Source organism: Schistocerca americana, chromosome 1, assembly GCF_021461395.2.
Source record: "Schistocerca americana isolate TAMUIC-IGC-003095 chromosome 1, iqSchAmer2.1, whole genome shotgun sequence".
In the NCBI taxonomy this organism is placed as follows: Eukaryota; Metazoa; Arthropoda; class Insecta; order Orthoptera; family Acrididae; genus Schistocerca; species Schistocerca americana.
The window spans coordinates 88,211,045-88,231,754 of NC_060119.1; the positions used below are offsets into that span (position 1 = coordinate 88,211,045).

Consider the following 20,710-nt stretch of genomic DNA (forward strand, 5'->3'; position numbering starts at 1 on the left):
GGCATCAGCAGAGTGATCCCTGTGTGGTCAGGGGGCTACAACCAACAGGGTACATGGTGGCCCCACCACAACGGACTGGCTACCGTGCTGGATATCAGGTGCAAAGAAGTCCACGGTCATCGTCGATGCAGAAATCGACACTGCATAGTGCATGGCAGAAAACACACTCAGGAAGATGTCCTCGCCCAAGAGGTGGAGAATGGGCAGGACTGCAATGTGACGACAAGAAAGTGGGCTAATGATCTCAATGCACGATGGACACAATGCACCTCATAAGGTGCCCTTGCCCAACTGGCTCGTTCTTCCGGAAAATTTTGAAGAATGGAGGTCAAACCCTAGAGGGGACCATCACATAAAGGCCGAAACGTGTGAACCTTCTTTTAGTCGCCTCGTACGATAGGCAGGAATACCTCGGGCCTATTCTAACCCCCAGACCCACAGGGCAGACATAATTCTGGGAAGAGAGGGGTGTCGTCCAAGCCTTCTCCACTCGTTTCTGATGGAGGAAGGCAGGGTGATAATGGGTGAAGATTTAAATGTCCGCAAAAGAGCAGCCCAAGGTCTTGGAGATAGTAATAGAGTCCTCTGTGACAGCCTCTTCCACAGTCAGGCCAGAAACTGGAGAATGGTCCTTGGTCTCAGAGAACAGAAGAGGGGCTGGAACTCTTAAAAGAACTAGTGTATGAAATCCAGCTAGATTTTTTGTTACCCTGAAGAAAGTGATGACATTGCACACACAACTGTTTATAATGAACACAATTCGCCATCATAGGAGGGTGGTTAAAAATGTAGAGAGCATGTCTCCGTGCTTGAATTACATTGTGGCATGCCACAATCTACCTAGAGACCAGGACAACAAAGTGCAGTAAAGAGGAAATGCGAGGAATGGAACGTTCTGTGTTGGTAAGGATAACAGTGGTACAGTATTCTACCTGGTTATCTCAACTGGGGAAAACCTGTTCATCGAAGGTCGCCAGGGAGGAGTAACACCTCCAGTCGGCCATAGAAAGATGCCTTTTGGGTTTGTATGTAGGTGGGGTAGGAATCAGCAAATGGACAGTACACGGGAAATGGTCGCTTGAGTAGATGTCAGAGAGAAATGGGCCACTTGAGAAGACAGGCAAGCTGGGCAGTGCAGAATGAGAGGTCCAAATGGGAACAGGTGTGCAAGGAGACCGAAAGGAATGTGGGTGCTCTAGTGTCAAGGGAGGTGACATTGAGTTGATTGAGTTCAGACAAGCAGGCACCCCTCTGTGAGAACCCCAAAGGGGATGGTGACTGCTGAAGTCACCAATCAAAAAAAAGGGATGAGGAGGTTGCCCAATAAGCTGGAGGAAGTCTGCCCTGCTGCCACGGAATGACGAAGGTATGTAAAAAGTACAAAGGGAAAAGGTGAAGCGAGGAAGGAAAAATGTCGACTGCAAGAGCTTGCTGTCAGGTGTTCAGGGAGATGGTCTGACTATGAATATTATCCTAGATGAGCAACACGACTCCTCCACGAGACGGAATGCCGTCCTCGAGGCAAAGGTCAAAGTGGACTGGAAAGAAATGTGAGAGGTTAAAACATTTGTGAGGACACAATTTCATTTCCTAGAGGTAGACAAGTGGGCACTGTGATTCCAAAAGCAGCCATAATTCCTCCTTGTTGGATCTAGGGCCATGAATGTTCCACTGGAGAAGAGTCATTACGAGGAAAGGGGAGGAGCGAATGGGTGTCATCTCGGTGGCTGCTGAGTGCCAGCCTTCAAAGACTTTCTGCTACAGGGTGCAGAGGCTGGAGGTCCTGCTCCATGAAATCTACAGAAGCATTGGCATTCTCCCACGGTTGATCTGTGGAATCTGGGTCAGAGAAACGGTTGGCGGTGCACACCGGCGAGATGAAGGCCAGCCAGGTGAGGGGATCATGCGGCAACACCGTTGAAGGGGATCTCTGAGTTGGTGAAGGAGAACGCTGTTTGCCTTTGTTTGATTTCTTGGAGGCTTTGTGGTTGGCATATGATTATTCAGATGTTTGTTGGCCGGAGAGACGTAAAAAATCTTCGGAGAAGTGTTCCTTCTGTCCTTTCTGGCCTGCTGGTTGTGTAGCAGAGGTGATTTCGCTACTGGAAGAAAAAATTTGGTGGCTTGTTGCACAGCTGGAGGAGAAGGGCACGGGGATGCACTGCGACAATGAGCAATTTTACAACCACAGTGCTGAATCTAAGGTTGCATGTCTGCATGGCCATGTCCTTCATGGAGCAAGATGTAGCAAGAACAATACTGTAAGCTTTAGATGGTAAAATGCAAGACTTCTGACTAGCCAACAATTTGGAAGCGACAGGGTAAGGCACTTTTTCCTTCATCTAGATCTCTTGGACAGCTAGCTCATCGAGATACAAAGGACAATCTCGGCAGGAGACTGCATGGACACCATTGCAATTGATATAGTAGGGAGGAGGAGATGGACAATCACCCTTGTGGGCATCCCTACCACAGGTGACAAATTTGGCCAGGTGTCGACAGGACAACCATGTTTGGTTGTAATGACGACACTGGTAGCAGTGCATCAGCTTCAGAGTGTACGGCCAGGCTCTGGTAACTTCATAGCCAGTTTTCAACTTTGATGAAAGCACTACTCTATCAAATGTGAGAAAAATAGTGCATGTGGGCTCAAAAGATGCATCACCCTCTTTTATCACCTGATGGTCTGCAATGATGCCCTGATCAAAGAGGTAAGTCAGGATTTCTGTCCCTGTCAGACCATCAAGCAGCCTAATGTAAATAACTCCACATGAAGAGTTCGGTGTTCGATGGGCCATGGAGGAGCTACCCTGCAAGCAGCTGTTGTGCTTGAGAATCACAAGTAGTCTCCAAAAGCAAAGTGCCATAGTGTAAATGAGAGTATGATTTCACAGAGCCAGCAATTGCATCAAAACCTTTCTGAATAACAAATGGATTAACCATAGCAAAGGACTGACTGTCTTCAGTACATGAAACCATGAGGACCCGAGGTGCAGCTGGGAGGGTCTCTGAATTGTCAGCCTCACTCTTTTTACATTTAGTAGGTGTAGATTGAGATGTATTCAGCCCATTGAGAGATAATCCCCCATGATTGTCTGCATCTCCAATGGCACGCTCCTTCCAACTGGGGGGGGGGGGTCCTCACCCGCCTGATTATTCACACCCAGGTCAGCATCCCGAACTCCTGACAGAGGGACCAACTGACAATTTGGGAAGGTCAAGGCAATCAGCCCTCCCTGGGCCTGGCCTGTATCAGGGGGTACATGCGAAACCTATCCGCTGACCCCGGAGCTGGGAATTATGCGTTACCCAGTCACCCACTACATGTCAGACGGGTGGGCCGGCCTTCAGGAGCACACAGCGAGGCAGAAGAAAAAGTGGAACCTCAAATGCTGAAGCACAGGAAGGAGAGGAGAAGATGAATGAACAAAGAAAAAAAAGAACAAAAAATAGTGGAGTGACTCTTCTGACATCAGGCTACTGAAAATGCAGAACACATTCCCAAAAATATCCCAGACATGTTCCCCAAGGGAGGGGAAAAAGAATAGTAGGAGGATAGACATGTAGTACAGAAGGCTGCATAGGCTGGGGCCCCATGGTAGCCAAGCACGAACTCGCCAAAGAATGCTGAGCCTCCTGGATGGTTTCTTTAATTTCCTCTCCACTTCGGGTTTCTTTATGTCTAAAGATTTTCCTTTTCCTTCTGAGCTTTTTCTTGGCGTTTGGTTTTCCTTGTATCTTCTGTGAGTGTCTCTAACATTGGGTACAATCTGAACACTTTGACGGACTGGACTGGAGTAATGAGGTTAAGGGGACCAAACTATGAGGCCATTGGCCTCTCTATCTTATGTGCATCAACCCAGAAACACTTATCAGAGAAGAAGAACACAGAAGACAAATCCAGATGAAAGCGGATTATAACCGAGAATCAACAAAATCAAGAGACAGAAGCAAGATAAGTGAGAGAGATGTGATAAGGAGTGAGATGGGTGAGATCCTCTGCCCAGAAAGCAACTGGAAGCCTCTGGGATATGTTATGCGGTGGGAGACGCATCCTCTACATTTAACTGGTGTTTAACTCACTTCCATTACCACAAGAAAGCTAGCAATGCATATAAGTTGATAAAATCTCAGGAAAGAGAATAACGATGATGAGCCATTAAAATTATGAAAAATGTAAAATAATAATAAGAAGAAAAAGATGGGAAGGCCGGGAGCCATGCCAGACCACCAAGAAAGGGCAGCTAAGGGCCTCATGAGCAAGTGACAGGGAAAGGAGTAGAGACTGCCTTCATGAGTAAAATGTAAAAGCAGATCACTCGCCTTATCATCTGCTAACAGCAGAGGCAGCATGTCAGCAAGTTTAAAGATTTCACCACAAGGCGGTCAAATTAGGGTAAACCAGTAGGATGCGAGCCTCCGTCATATGGGCATCACACCAACAATAGGGGTGGGGGATCCCCATATATTAGGATGTGGCAATGAGTCAGAAAAGTGTGGCCAATGCAAAGCTCACAGAAGAGTGGATTCCCTGCTAGAAGCACAAAAGGAAGACTGTCTCATGGTCATGGTCACCTTTATTACCCACAGTTTGTTTAGAGAAACCAGGGCATATTCTGTCTTCGAAGCTTCTGACAATTTACAGCGTAAATTTGATTGAAACTTTGGTTCCAGTACCCCCAACTTCAAAGCTGGCATCCTGGTAGATAACTTGACCAATCAGTCAGTGTTCATTCCTTGGGGGTCCCAACGTGACCAGGGGTCCCGACAAAAGTGACCGACCATTTAGCGTGATGGAGCTCAGAAAAGAGATGCTGAATAGTCACAACCAATGAATGTCGGAGGCAGCACTAGTCAACAGCCTGAAGACTATTGTCAGAGTTACTGGTAATTAAGGTCTTACCAGTGCAAGAATGAATGTGACTGAGGGCTCAATTTATGGCCACCAATTAAGCAGAGAATGCACTGAATCTGTCTGGCAGAGAGAGTAGTTCACTGCACCTTACATGTATGTAGCCAAACCACTTGATCGTTGAGCCATCAGTGCATACCACTTTTGGAACCAAACGTGCATCGAAAATGGCCAGGAATATGTGGCAAAAAAACATGGTGCCAACAGTCTTTCAGTTCAAATGATTGGTTAAGACAGATCCAATAAAGGGGTACAAACCATGGGGGCATATGCGTTTGCTATGTAACAAGAGGCAACAATGGGGGAGAGTGGAGTTCAGATCAGAGACCCTGTATGTGAACTGTGATCATGAATCCAGTCCTGGGCCTCCCTCCCAGGTAAAAAAAACACGGTATTCAGATGCTCAGGGGAGCAGCGAATGTGTATGGTATAATGGAGCAGCAGTTTTTAGTGTGTGATCCACAGTGGAGGGACCTCAGCCTCCATGAATAGATTGATCACAGTCCTAATCTGAAAGACACCTGTCACAAATTAGACCATATAATGGTGTATTTTGTCCAGGATTTGCAATGCTGAAGACGGTGCCTTGCCAAGCCATATGCTGGACTCCCATAACCAAGACAGGACAGGATCAAAGCGTTGTAAAGCCATCTGCACCCCCCCCCCCCCCCCCCCGATATTACTGAGGTAGCAAAGAGTATTATACAGGTAATCACAGACACTCCAATGGATGGAGGGGAGACGACCTGAGCTGCAAATAGAAAGATCAATGGCCTCAAACCACAGGATGACAGAGACCCACTTGTAGGGAGTGTCTTTGAGAGTGCCAAGCAACCACTTGCTGAACCTGCTCTACAGCAGGTCTGTTCAGCAATCTACTCATGCGAACTGGCTCACACTCATGCCACAGCTGTGAGCAACCAGCCAACTCATGGTGAGTAATGGTAGGGGGAAGATGAGGGGAGGAGGAATTTCAACAACACAGCTTAGCTCAAGAAACTCTTACCAAACAGTCAATTCTGCGCCCACTAATATTAATTCTGTGGAGATATAGCTTCATTGTGATTGTGGCAAATGTACTTCCTAAGGCTGTTGCATTGATGAGAAATGACAATGAAATCAAAAAGGCGAAGAACATAGGCAGCTAAGTTTGAAACATGACATTTCCTTCAATTGATGCAGCCTTACGACGAATGTCATTTTCAGACAAAGTTTAAATTAACATTGATTTGTATTTGTGCCTATTTTATTCGTAGAATACACATTGAAACACTGGATGTCAATGAATACAACTTATTTTACTTTTCATTAAAGCATCAATGTCTGGCGCTATTTTCTGAGCATTACTAATTCAAAGAAAGCTTCTAATTTAAAGTCTGTCAGTGAACTTCTGTGAGTAAATTTCTTTCTTTAATTCACATAAATATGTATGTCCAAACACTGACAATCATAGCTGCAAACACGTGAAGTAATGAAATTTATGTTGGAGAAACTTTTTTACACGTCTACAAGACTTATTTTGTTATGAAACTTAACATGCAACTGTCTGTCACACTGCAGGTCTATAATTTCTAACTGTAACTAGGCATCTGCCACTGCCAAGTTATAAAATTGATATTAATGTTTCTGACCAACGCTTATAAGTCCGTGACCTGGCCATAACGCCGCTTTGCACCAATCTTAAAAGAGCTACTATTCATTTTAAGTACTGAGCCATTAAGTACATGTGATTGCATTTAAGGCTTTGGACAACTTAACACATGGTTATTCCTCTGAAGACAGCACAGAATTAGCACTTCCCCTGCACTACGTCATTACACCCAACAGCCTATTTTACCACGAGTGCTCACTACGCAAGCAGTGAGTGAGTGTGCCTAGCTACCTCGTGAACTGACCTTCTCTACAGCATGACTCAAGGGATCTGAGTGCTTGCTACACCACACAGTTTACTTGGATTCTCCTGCCCAGTTCTGGTTTCCCCGTACTCTGGTTATTGTAACTAGCTCTGCAATATATCCTTGCTTCCTGATGTCCTTCTGTACCATCCCTGACCTAATCTCTCTGGCAATTTCCCATTCATCCTATCTGCCATCGAACTCGCTGCCGGTAGGTCTCCCTTATTCTGGGGTCTGAATAACTTATTTTTCCTTTTTTTAACAATTCCAAGCCTACCCCCTCTCCTCTCCAACAACAGAGCTATTAGTCTGAAGGCTAGTGTCCTTTTCTTTTAAGTGAATTTATCGACAGTACTACGTGTTTCACCTGCTGAAGGTAAGTAAAATGTGAACACCAGTCTGATGATATAGACCAGAGATTTATGTATTTCCTATAAGTACTCAACTAATAACTTAATAATATATTTTATAATCTCCCTTAAAGTTATGCTGAATACCCTGAGTAATGTTCTCTCTCTCTTTTTTTTCTCTCTTTTTGCTGCAATTCATGTCAGTAGCATCAGTGAACAAGCTTTTTAATGATCTTTATTGCTTTATTTTTAATTACAATTTTATTTTTCCTTTCTTTAAGAATTTTTTACAAATACCCTCAGTTAGATATAGACTATAACGTTTTAACAAATACAAAATTTAAAATATGACATCTATTAAAAATTTAAATATTTTATTTTTTGTTGATTTGTTAAAATGTTACAAACCTCTCTAAATGAGGGCATTTGTAAAAATTTCTTAAGGAAAGGAAAAATAAAATTGTAACTAAACAAAACAAAAATCACTAAAAAGCTTGTTCAAAATACTATTGGACATGATTAACACATACACACTTCCGAGCTTAATTTAATCTGTAATTTGGAAAAATAAAATACGAAACATTTTAACTTATTGCAAACTTCAAAATCGTTTTGAAAATATGAATAGCCTTAGGATGTTATCTGTCTTGACAAATGGTAATGTGGAAAAACTACTGTCAGCAATGACAATATCATCATAACTCCTTAAACTACCAAATATTTCTTCATAAAAATGAGAGAATAAGAAATTGTTTTGAATCTCTATACATTATTTTCTCCAATACTACCACCCTGTATAGTCTTGCAATTGCACAGAATACTGTTTGGTCATTGTACTTATGAAAGTACAATCAGAGTGGGCAATTTTTTTAAGTTAGACCTATCTACACTCAATGTAGAAAAGCTGGACACTTAAATATTTAAAATGTTTGCTGACATTGAGCAAATGTAATGCAAAATTGATTTTTATGAGTCAAAATAAGCAAGCAGGAAAACAATTTTTGATTTTGTTCAAGCATTTTATAATGAAATTAAATATAGAAAATGCATTTTCCTGTTTCTAATGTTTTTCACACACATTTACTTTCAACTCTCTTTATTTTAGATCCGACAATATTACGAAAAGGATGGATTGTTACTCACCATACAGCAGAGTAGTTGAGTCAGACAGACAGACACAACAAAAAGACTACTAAACAAGTAACTTTCCGGTCAGAAGGCCTCCTTCTGAATTAGACAACATACAACACATTCATGCAGAAATAGCTTACACACACACGACCACTGGCTCTGGCTGCCGAGACAAGACTACAAGCAACTCTACGTGAAGGGAGAAGCGATCTGGGTGGTAGGGGTAAGGAGGAGGCTGTAGAGGGGAGGGAGAGTGGGGTAAAGTTGGAAGATGGTAAAGTGCTGTTTGTGAGAGCATACAGAGTGAGATGGAGAGAGGGTAGGGCAGTTAGTGCAGTTGGGAGGTTAGACAGATGGCTGGGGAGGGAGATTGCGGGAGGAGAGAAGTAAAAAGACTGTGGGTGTCCTCGTAGAATTGAAGGCTGTGTAGTGATGAAGAGGAAAAGGGAAGGAAATAAGTGGATGAAGAACAATGAATAACAAAGGCTGAGGCCAGGAGGGTTACAGGAACATAGGATATACTGCATGGAGAGTTCCCATCTGCGCAATTCAGAAAAGCTGATGTTGATCAGAAGTACTCAGATGGCACAGGATGTGAAGCAATAATGACTCAACTCTTAGCCTTCCCACAATACACAGCTTACGTCACTGTCAGTATCCCGAAGGTGTAATGCTTCAATAGTCACTACTACCATTTATCTTGTGGCTCTTAACATATACACAAAAACATCAGGTATACCTCTGTGCACCTCTTTCCTGTAACACTACTTAAGGCGAAACAAATAATTTTCAAATTAGGGCAGTAAATACACATGCATACTTCCTTCACTGGCTGGTGTTTCACCCATTCTTGGTCATTACCCATTTTGGTAATTTTGTGAGACCAATTTTTAAATTTGGGTTTTCCTTTCTCACTAGGAGATATGCTTCTCTTACTGAACTTTTCATACATCTTTTACCTTTTCCACCATTCCCACTTACAGAAGAAACATCAGCCATACTGGCAATTTACCTTCTGCACTCTTTGTCATCATTTAGGTAACATTTCTAAGCAAAGTTAAGTGGATCATCTTGCAATGAATGTTCACAGTAGAAATCTGAACTTGCCCAAACATCATTTTCTTTCTTTATTTCATGGGGTTTTGTAATTAAGTAATGTGAGCATTTTGCAATAGCTGCTTGGGGCAACTATCTGGTATCAGTTATATTTTCTTAGGATAAGTGGCTGCTGTGTTTAGGTTTTGACACCACTTATCACATTTGTTGCCCATATTTGTTTTCTGTTCCCATTGCATCTACTTAAACATTTCACAAATTTTTGGTGATGCTTGTGTGAAACCTTTTTCCAGTTCTTTCACCTTCCATTTTACAGTGTTTTCTTCTTGTGCTTCTTATCTTGCCAGATATTAGAGGCTACAGCAGAAATGTTAACATTCAACCCATCAACAACTTCACCTTCAGGAATATAAACATCTGCACAGTCTTTTTCAGTTCCACATTCTTGTTACTGATCTTTCAGGTAGTTGCCACTAAATTTTTTGCTGAGGTGAGTATAGCAATTTCCGCACAATATATGTGTTGGTAACAGAGTTACTTGAGAACCAAGATATTTCTGTGGCAACTCTGCCACATTTCCAAAAACTGTGAAGTAGGCCTATTTCTTATGCCTGTTCTCGTAGTCCACACCACATCCTTTCACTGCTGTATTCCATCACCAGTACCCTATCTAACAAAGTTCAGACTACACACAGAACTAAACAGAATGACTCATGTGCACATTCCGAGTGTTTCAAACAAACAAAAGAGTGCTTGGCTCAGAGTTGCACAAATGCTTATTTTACACTAGAAATTACGTGCTAAATACGCAGAATGTTGAATACTTTCTAACACTTTACACATAACAAATCACCCACTCTGATTGTGCCAACTATTAACACAATAAATAATATACTGTGCAGTTTTTATAAGTTTTGTGATGGGGTTGAGTAAATAATTTGTAAAAACTCATAAAAATCTTTTTTTTTTAATTGTTATTAAATATTTAAGTCATAAAGATAGCTGTAGGAGAGAAGACATTGTTAGTAGCTAGACCAGTCGCATGTGGTAATATAACAGGAAAGATGTAGGGAAGATGCCATTCTGTCTTATGGAGGAAAAAAAAAAAAAAAAAAAAAAAAATAATAATAATAATAATAATAATAATATCAGAAACAAATCTAAAAGTCTGTATTTTCTTAGTTAAAATAAGTTAAAAGCCCATCAGTATGCCTCTCAACTAAGTCTGAGCACACTAGGAGAGATTTAAAAATAATCCAACAACCTGCCAGGTCTCCAGTACTTTTATTAGTTACATTTTTAGTTTTCCGCTTTATTAAGTGTAACCTTGTACGAATATGAAAACTGGATGATAAACAGTTCAGAAATACACACTTTTCACAGAGCAGTAAATTAAAAAAAGAAATCACGAGAAAAAGAAAATATTTTATTTCTTAATATATATGATTTAGACGTCTGTTTTCCCAGAGAAATTAATGATGATGAACTGACATGCATTGTATGAATAAGATGAAATCAAATTACCCACGTCATGCTTTACCTTGCAAAAATAGTGAAAATTACTCTCAGAATATCAACACACTCTCCACAATTCATTTTCTCTCCAAAAGAAATGAGAATTCAGGACCTGCCAACCTACAATGTTGTCACATGAGTGAGACATAACATTTCCTAAATCCAGTCCAAAGTGAAAGCTTTTACTTTCCTTACCATTAAATGTAGGCCTAACTGATTTATGTCCCAATGACTGGTACTCCTATTTTCACGAGCAAAACTTCTGTCTCATAAATGATTAGTTTTATCGACAAAATTGTTCTTTGGTATAAATGATTGCTTGCGTAGTTTCAATCAACATGGAAAAAAGAAGCATCTTCAATGGAGGACAAAAGTACTGCAGCAATTGCATAAGAATACTGGTCTAGGAGTCCACAAAACAAAGCAAATTTCAAATGTGAAAAGTGATAAATATTTCTTGTCTTCCGATAAGCTTCCCTTGTTGGCTGTCAGCATTTTATATCCTGTTCACTTCAATCATTTTGCTGGCAATTCAGCAAAACTTCTATTACTTTTAATATCTTGTTAGCCTATATATTTTAATTCTCTTGGCACAACAAGATTTTTAATTCAATTAAATTCCATTATCTGTAATTTACTGCTGCTTATATGTTAACACAAAATATAAATCCAGAGTTATTAAGTCTTTTCTAAAGGTATTTGTCTGGAGTGTCACCTTGTATAAATATGAAACATGAATGATAAACATTTCGGAAAAGAATGGAATAGAGTATTCTTAAATGTAATGCTACAAATGAAAACACAAGATGGGTAGGTAGATGTTGATCTCCCATTGAATACACACTACTTTGAATAGGGGAGAAACGAGCTTCATAGCACAACTTGACTTAAAGAAGGGATAAGGTGTTAATGAGATGTTCACAGACATCAAAGAATAGTTAATTTGGTAATGTACTGAGCATGTGTGTAGGTCCCACGGGAGGGAGTTAAAAAATTGTGGAGAAGGCCACAGCTTGAATACGGTAAAATAGTTCACGTGGATGTTGGTTGCAGTAGTTATGCAGAAAGGAAGAGACCTGTACATGATAGACTACTGTGGACAGCTGCAACAACAACTACTCCAACATCATCATCATCACACATCCAGTAATTTGAGAAGAACCAATATGCATGGATGTGCTCACTATACATTCAACAACATTTTGATCACTCACCTCAGGATTAAAAAATGTTCATTGTTTGGTCTGAATGGAAACTGTGGTTTGTACAGCAGCCCACATAAAAAATGGTCCACTGTATCTGATGAACTCCACACTATCTCATGGTTTAAACATTAATTCTTTTAAGCGCTTTAAACAATTTTATTCTGAAACTTCTTGGCATATTAAAACTGTGTGCCAGACCCAGGCTCAAGGCTGGGATAACTTTGTGCTGTGTGCTATGTTTATGTGCTAAACATAGGTTTTTCAGAAAATTAATAATTAAATTAATTATTAAGACCATTATTTACAGTGGTACAGCAAGTGCCACAATTCTTCCCAAGAATTTTTAGACCAGCTTTTCCTGTCTAGTTTGCTTCCAGTATTGAGGAGAGTTGAACTGATGTATCATGTAGGCCTACAGCTTTAGATATAGTTCACTTTCCAGGAATTTTTGCTGACTGATGCACAAGAAATTTGCAGCTGTGTGCATGAGTATGATTAAATGCCTCCACCGCTTGAGAAAAATTTCCATAAGTGTTCTCTTTGATTAGTCTACAAGCACATTCTCAGTTTTCACAGAAGTTCTCCAGAGGAAAATCAATATACAACAATCCGCAAAGAACCTGTCTTTCTGTGTAAGTTGTCAATGTATCAGCAGTGCACATCATTGCGAATGATCTCTTAACATTACATTACCTAAATTGATCTCTCTGACGTAGTGTGCTGCTGCTACAAACGTGACGGTTATGATCTGATACCTTAAAAATACTATCTATAACGAAAGTTGTTCTTGACTAAGAACGCTAGATACAGCTCTCTCTAAATCGTCTTTTGCATGATAAGTGCAAGGTCACTCGTCCCGTGTAAACTCTCTATCCATGTTTCATTAACATGTAAACGGAATTAATTGAAAAAACCTTAACATCTACTTAATGAAGAAAGACATTACCTGTAACGCTTTAGTTGCACGTCGACCTTTTATGTACTGTTTGAGGCATATTCCGAAAACAAGTGCGTCGATTCCAAGTCCTATAACGTGCCAGGTGTATTCCATCTTATATTAAAACCAAGGGAACGTTGTGACTTTTTTTCCTTCTTAAACGTATTTACATTTAGATTTAGCTATCATATTTCACACCGCCTCAAACACCCACTCTCATCAGTAGCAACAATTGGGAATCACATCCCCCACCCCACCCTTGTCAGTGACCAAGGATGAGTAGCAATTCAGCCTTATCAGGTGTCGAGAAGGAGTCATGGTCGAACTTGTGTATAGCGGTTGACGTGCAATTGCGGCTCCACGCCCATCAAGTGAGCCGGCTCTAGCAGGACATACGAATTGCAGTGATATTCACGGGGTGCGCAACACAAAAGCGGCATGATCGTTACGACCTACCACCACACTGTAATATCACTGGAAGTATATGTAGAATTAAATGCAGCTCTGAAATAGAGATCTTATATTTACTGTATTAATTCCTCGTTCTCTGGTGGTGATACTAACTATATCCAAAAGCGTCCTACACAAAGTAGGGGAAGGTGGGGGAATTACACGCATGTGGGTAATCCCACGCAGGCTGATTTATGCAGTTTGAATGGCGCAAGCTGTTCCCAGTTGGTGCTACACCCTGCCGGCAGGAGTAACAACTACTATGCAGCTTACGCCAGCCATTTTCCAGTGGCATTGTTGGAGAAGTGAAGTATTGTTTATTTTCGGCATGTCTGATGTAATTTTGGTCAGCTCTATTTTGCAAGGTAAGTGCTACTGTAAGTTGCTTTAATGTAATTCTTGCGTATCAACTACTAACCCTAGATGAAACCTTTAATTTTATCTTAGATTTGTCCCGTTATTTGAATTAGGTGCCGAGTTATGCTTAGGTTAGTCATCGAACTTACGGTGGGGTAATACCACGCAGCTGTTGAAGTGCGTGGTATTCCCCCTTGCAGGTTATATTTTCAATACTAACGAGGGTTTTTTTTAAATTTCAGATGGGTAGATATTATAAAAGATAACCCAGAAAGCAAAATGGACGCAAGAGGAACTTTGTAAGGCTCTTGACGCCATCAAATCTGGAAGAAAAATAAGAGAAGTATCAAGAGCTTTCGGGATTCATGAGGCTACACTGCGAACGAGAATGAAGGTTAAAAATAACGAGGGTCCAAAACTTGAAAGAAACCCAACATTTTCGACAGAACAGGAAAATGACATTAGGGATCATATTATTACAATGGCCAAGCTGTTCTATGGCACTACATGCATCCATCTGCGAAAGATTGCATTTGAGTATGCAGAGGCTAACAACATAGCAAACAATTTTGATAAGTCATCTCGGTTAGCTGGAAAGGATTGGCTAGCTCTATTTTTAAAAAGAAACCCACGTATTAGCATGAGAAAACCTGAAGCAACTAGCATTAACAGAATGCAGGCATTTAATGAAGAAGAGGTTAATGGATATTTTAAAAATTTAGAATGCGTCTTTGAATAATATAAATTTAAAGAGGGGCGAGTGTTCAACGTCGATGAAACGGGCATAAATACTGTACAAAAGCCTGACAGGTCCGCAGTTCGTGGTCGTGCGGTAGCGTTCTCGCTTCCCGCGCCTGGGTTCCTGGGTTCGATTCCCGGCAGGGTCAGGGATTTTCTCTGCCTCGTGATGACTGGGTGTTGTGTGATGTCCTTAGGTTAGTTAGGTTTAAGTAGTTCTAAGTTCTAGGGGACTGATGACCATAGATGTTAAGTCCCATAGTGGTGGTGGTGGTGGTGGTTAGTGTTTAACGTCCCGTCGACAACGAGGTCATTAGAGACGGAGCGCAAGCTCGGGTTAGGGAAGGATTGGGAAGGAAAGCGGCCGTGCCCTTTCAAAGGAACCATCCCGGCAAAGTCCCATAGTGCTCAGAGCCATTTGAACCATTTTTGAAAAGCCTGACAGAATTTTGGCTCCTGAAGGTGTTAAACAAATAGGTGGGGCCACGTCTTGGGAAAGGGGGAAAAACGTGACTGTGATATGTTGTTTCAGTGCTGCTGGTACCTACATCCCCCCCTATGTTTATCTTCTCCAGGAAGAGGATGTCAAATCTCTTAAGTAAAGGTGGACCAGTTGGAGCAATATATGGTTGTTCCGTCAATGGCTGGTCCAATGAGTCATTATTTTTCGAATGGATCCAACATTTTCAGAATAATGTAAAATCAACCATTGATGACCCTGTGCTGCTGATTTTAGATAATCACAGCAGCCACATTTCACTTGATATTTTTGAATTTTGCAAAAAACATTCTATTGTCATGTAACCATACCTCCACACACTTCTCACAAGCTTCAACCACTAGATGTTACATTCTTTTCCTCTTTGAAATCAGCCTTCAATCGTGAATGTGACATGTATATGAAGTCGCAGGTGTATAAAAAATTACACCATATGAGTTAGCAGAACTTTTTAATAAGGCATATATTAAGGTCCCTACCATGGACAAAGGGCAGTCAGGGTTTAAGGCATGTGGGATTTGCCCTTTCAATCCAAACAAATTTCAGCATGACGACTTACAACAATGTGAGATCTTCAGAGATGTTGTCCTTGAAGATGAAGAGGTTCCGAATGCAACAAATGGAAATGAAGTGGTTGCATCTACAAACGAGCCGCATATCCCCAAAAGGAGTCAAGAACAGATTCCTGGATCTTCAGCAGAAGATGTTCCACTTCTAGTAGGCCTAGAAGAGGTCACAACAACACCAACTAAAAGTGCATGTGTCTAGCACTTTAGTGTATTTGACATATCTCCTGTTCCAAAACAAAAACAAGCTCTTCCTAAGACGAAACAAGCCAAGGCAAAGCCGAAGGGAAAGTCAGTGATCCTTACAGCAACTCCAGAGAAGAATAAACTGCTAACGGAGTTATCAATAAAGAAACGAAAAGAAGCAATGAAAAAGAAAGCTGAAGGAAACAAAAAAAAGAAATATAAAGGATAAAGAAGATAAGTGCAGAAATCTGCAACTTAAAAAAGGCTCAAAGAAGAAACAGACATTATATAAGAAGAAACACCACCAAGAAAGTGAAAGTAGCAGCGAGGATGACCTAAATCTGGTCTTGCAGAACATTTGTGATGACGATGAAGTGGATGATATTGATCCATTGGCGATTTCAGAAGATGTCTGTTTAGTTTGTGGAGAGTCTGGGAAAGATGAAGAACTATGGTACCGATGTATTTATTGTGGCAGATGGAGTCATGAAGATTGTAGTGGCTGGAACACTCCAAAAGGTTACAAGTGCGATCTTTGCTGTATGAGAAAATGAATTTTCACATCAGTAAAAATGTAAAAAACGAAAATTATAAGAGATGTTTGTAGAATTACATTATTTCGTTCTTAAATATACTGTTTACTATTTGTAGTAACTAATAAGCAAATAAAAATAGCAATTATTGTACATTTTTATGGTTTGTTTGTTTTACGTGTTATTACCAGTACTTTGCGTGTCATTACCCTCAGGTGTGGGGAATACCACGCATTTGCACCCTTTTTTATTTTAATGTTCAAAATTAGGGTACTGTATATAGCAATTTACAGACGTATGGAATATGTGGAGAAATGTCCATTGTATGGTATGTACTTATTTTCGTAGGTTTTAATGACGTAACGAATGGTTCACATCGATTTTTCCTTAGGTGCGTGTATTTCCCCCACTCTCCCCTATCATCTTCTTCCACATCACTGGTACTCGAACTGCTTACGACCACTGCTCACTATTTTAATCGGAAGAATAGCAAAACCAAAACTTTTAAGAAAGTTGAGAATACATAGCACTGCATAAATTCAAGCTCTTCAGATTTATCAAGGAAAAAATACCTATTCTTTATTTCACTGAGTGGAGTATAGGAGCAACAGCAGAATTACTATATGAACTGCAGAACACTGAGAAACGTTACAAACAAAAAAGTTACGGAAGATAAATTTGCATTGTGTTAACGTCGGTATCTATTGCCTGTCTTGTAACAGAAAAATAGTAATGCTTTTGTGCCTCAGCTGTATACGTTTTCTCAGGGTGCTTATGGTGCACTGTTTTCCTAATCTTTGCAGAGAACAGGCTCTATGAGTCAACATATTTTCCCCTACAACAATGCAGGGACCATGTCTTTGATGATGGAGTCAACAGCAGCCAACGTAGATTTCAGACTTGACATTTGGCGTTTTAAAACCTCCAGCTGCCTTGAAGATCATATAGTGTCAGTCAGATCAGAAAAATTTTGCTTCATTTTCTCCTTCTGCTGATTTAAATCAGAAGGCACAATACTTTCTCTGTTGAGTTCGTCCAGAACGCTTTCTTTCAAGCTTACTAATCCCCCTTCTCCAAACATGTGTAATATATTTTCGAGGATGTCATCGTTAACAGGACAAATGTTATTAACATTTGCTGCAATGGATGGTTGACTCATTTTATACAGGCAGACAGAAAGAATGTGCTTACTTATTCAAGTAAAGATATTAGCAGTAATAACACCTGTGATGCTGGTATCATGCCAGATGATTTCAACACTTTCTTTATTAATTTTGGCAATACGAATAACACTGCTGCAACTGAACATATGACAACCTGCTTAATTCAAATCATGGGAACTCCTTAATACAAAATTTTGAAGATATAACTCCTGGCTTTAAATGGAGGAAAGTAAAAGTAACCAATATTACATCTGCAGATAGCAAAATTAAATTACTCAAAATCGAAAGAAATTTATGGTTTCTCCAATTTTGTGATCAAAACAATTGTGGATGTAACAGCACATCCACTTCATTCTCTAATAAAACGGATGTTTGTCATTAGCTGTTTCCCTTCATCCTTAAAAATGACAGTTATTACTGCTTGGCAATAAAAAGGTGACAAGTCTTTCCATAGAATTTGCCGCTCAATCTCTCTAGTGCCCAACATTTCAAAAGACCTGGAATATTGCATACAACTCCAAATGAATGAACATATGTCTGTGAATAATATTCTTAGCGACACTCAGTATGGCTTCAGGTCCAATTTGTCAACAGTAAAAGCAGTTACAAATGTTGTTTCATTTAGCCGACACTATTGTCATTTGAATCAATTATCTGTTAATGCTATCCTTGTGGATCTCAGTAAGGCATTTGGCACTGTCAACCATAGAATACTATTAGAAAAACTCCAATGCTATGGTTTTAGAATTACTCACAATCAGATCCTACCAGACTGACAGAAAGCAAACAATGCAATTCAAGTATATGGGATCATGCCTTCCACATCATGCAAGGTGTGACACAAGGTTCTGTGTAAATGATTAGATCAGAGCTATGTTGTGGAAATCCACACTCTATTTAGATGATAAGACCTTTGTTGATCTGGGAAAGACTTAGCAACATTAAAGCAGTAATGTAGGGATCATTAGAGAGCAGCCAGTAAGTGCTTCCAAATCAATGAATTTCGTTTGATAATGAGAAACAACTGCAAATTTTCTCTTTAACATAAGAAGGTGTAGGTTGCATGTCCTGTCAACATTTTCCAAGAAGATAAAAAAAATCGCAAAGTTTCAAGTAAATATATTGGACATTGTCCGAAATTATGATAAAAATAAGTATTTTCCCAAAATATCAGAAATCACAATGGAAATGATCAACAGAGGTCACTGAGCGAAAGTACATGTTTTTTCGTCCATTTTCATCACTTTTCCGTCCATTATCCACAAATGTTATTATTTCAAATATTGTCACTATTTTTCTAGTTTTTCATATGTTTTTTGAAACTGTTTTTAATGACCAATCATTTCCCTATCTTTCTGTCAAGTTTTCGTGACTTTTTCATCATCTTGCAAAATGTGCTAGAACATACAAATTTCATCTACTCGAAATAATTAACTAAAACAATAAACATCGAAAATATTTCAAGTATAAAATCAGATAAATAAGCTTCAAATCATTTCCTCAGCATCACTTCTTTTTTTCTTGAATATACAGATAAAAAAATGGAAAACCCAGTAAAACAAGGTAAAATCTTTTCATTTGTCTCATTTATTTCCTTAAAAATTTTATTATAATTTTTTTCTAGATAAATGGGTCTCTTCAGTGTTTTGGACGAGTTCGAAAGTTCCATTATTAAATATATTTTAACGAAACATCAACTGTGTTATCTGATAAATCTACGAAAATGTTAATTATCACCTGCACATTCTAAATTGATAAGTATAATAAGGGGTTTTGTTCGAATGTTAGTGATATTATGAGTTTAAAAGACGATTATGATGTCTAGGAATAAAACGTAAAAATCAAAGAACATATACTTAATGTATTTTTCAATGGAAAACAATAATATATTAAATGTTGAATCCTACAAAAATTGAAAATATATTAAATGCAAATTTTGACAAATACTTATTTTAAGATATCTATGTGGTAATGTATCTCTTTTATTGTCTAAAAGGTATCTTGTATCATCATGAGTACTTAGTGTTTTATATTAACCTTAACAGAGTAATTATATGTTTATTAATTCCTTTTCAATTAATTGTTCTATATTGTTAAATGTCATTACACAATCTTTAAAATCTTGTAAAGTTATTTTATTTTTTACTCTTTAGATTTTTCTCTGCAATATCACCAATTTCAAAAGCATATATTTTTGATCTTATCTACAAAATCCCTCCATTATTTTTCCATTATATTCTTTTTTCATTTTTTCCTAATACTTCTTTATTTACTTGTGAATGTAGCAAATATTATCTTTTGTATCAAAATTATAAAGTATTTTCTTCACATTTTCATAAAAATCTTCTGTTTGTGTAGTATAGATGTAACTGTCAGTATCTCGATAATGAAGTCCAAATTTTTCTCCATATTTTGCTTTCATAACTCTATGATGAATATTATACATTAATTCTTTAGCAAACAACTTAAGCTCATTCCAATGTAAACTGGCATGTTAAATGTGAGTTTAGTTTTATTCATGTGAATAGTAGCAAGACTTTCATGAAATATTGTTCATCATTTGAATTTGGTTTCTACTATTTGAAAATAATTTTATGTTCACTATGTTTCTATTATTTCACATCCTTTTCCCAAGTACTGAGTTATTTATGAACTCGAAAAAATCTTTTCCAAATCATTCGCTACTTTAAAACCAGTTCTCACTGGCCATTATGGTACCGTCACTTCACGGAAGCATCATGTCAATGTGTATTCACACTGTCCGTCATGCCATCACACATCAGGTTAGTCCAAGTCATGTTATCTCAGCTCATATGGCTGTCTTCACCTGTTTTTCTCGCGAGAATTGCAATCTTTGAAAGACGATTTTCAAGTATTTTTACACGTGAAATGCATATACACAACATGGTGGCTTATACATGTGGATGCTGGAGTCCACATCTGTATGAAAATGACATTTAACGGACTCAAATGGTTTGCATCTTGCAGGCATAGTTTGTATATTAGAGAAGGAAGACAGAAGTGCGAAATGACAGAAAAAAGTGTGTTTATCCGGAAAATGTCATTACATGGTACAGAAGGGGAATTTCACACACTATACAAGGAGCTCAAAGAAGAGGAATCTTCATTTTATATTTTAGAAAGTAGAAGTACCAGTTTTTCAATTGTTACAGCAAACTACAACCAGAATTACTAAAAGGAACTCAGTGTTACGATC

At 39.1% G+C, this 20,710-nt stretch overlaps 1 protein-coding gene across 1 annotated transcript in view; it reads right to left on the reverse strand.

Annotated features, from left to right (window-relative positions):
* LOC124548666 (mitochondrial E3 ubiquitin protein ligase 1-like) overlaps nucleotides 1-13,281 on the reverse strand; it is a 38,681-nt gene extending 25,400 nt beyond the window's left edge. Inside the window, exon 1 of the mRNA XM_047125185.1 lies at nucleotides 13,011-13,281. Within this exon, the coding sequence (XP_046981141.1) occupies nucleotides 13,011-13,115 (105 nt within the window). The 5' untranslated portion in view covers nucleotides 13,116-13,281. The remainder of the gene's footprint in view (nucleotides 1-13,010) is intronic.
* Nucleotides 13,282-20,710: the final 7,429 nt, after the last annotated feature.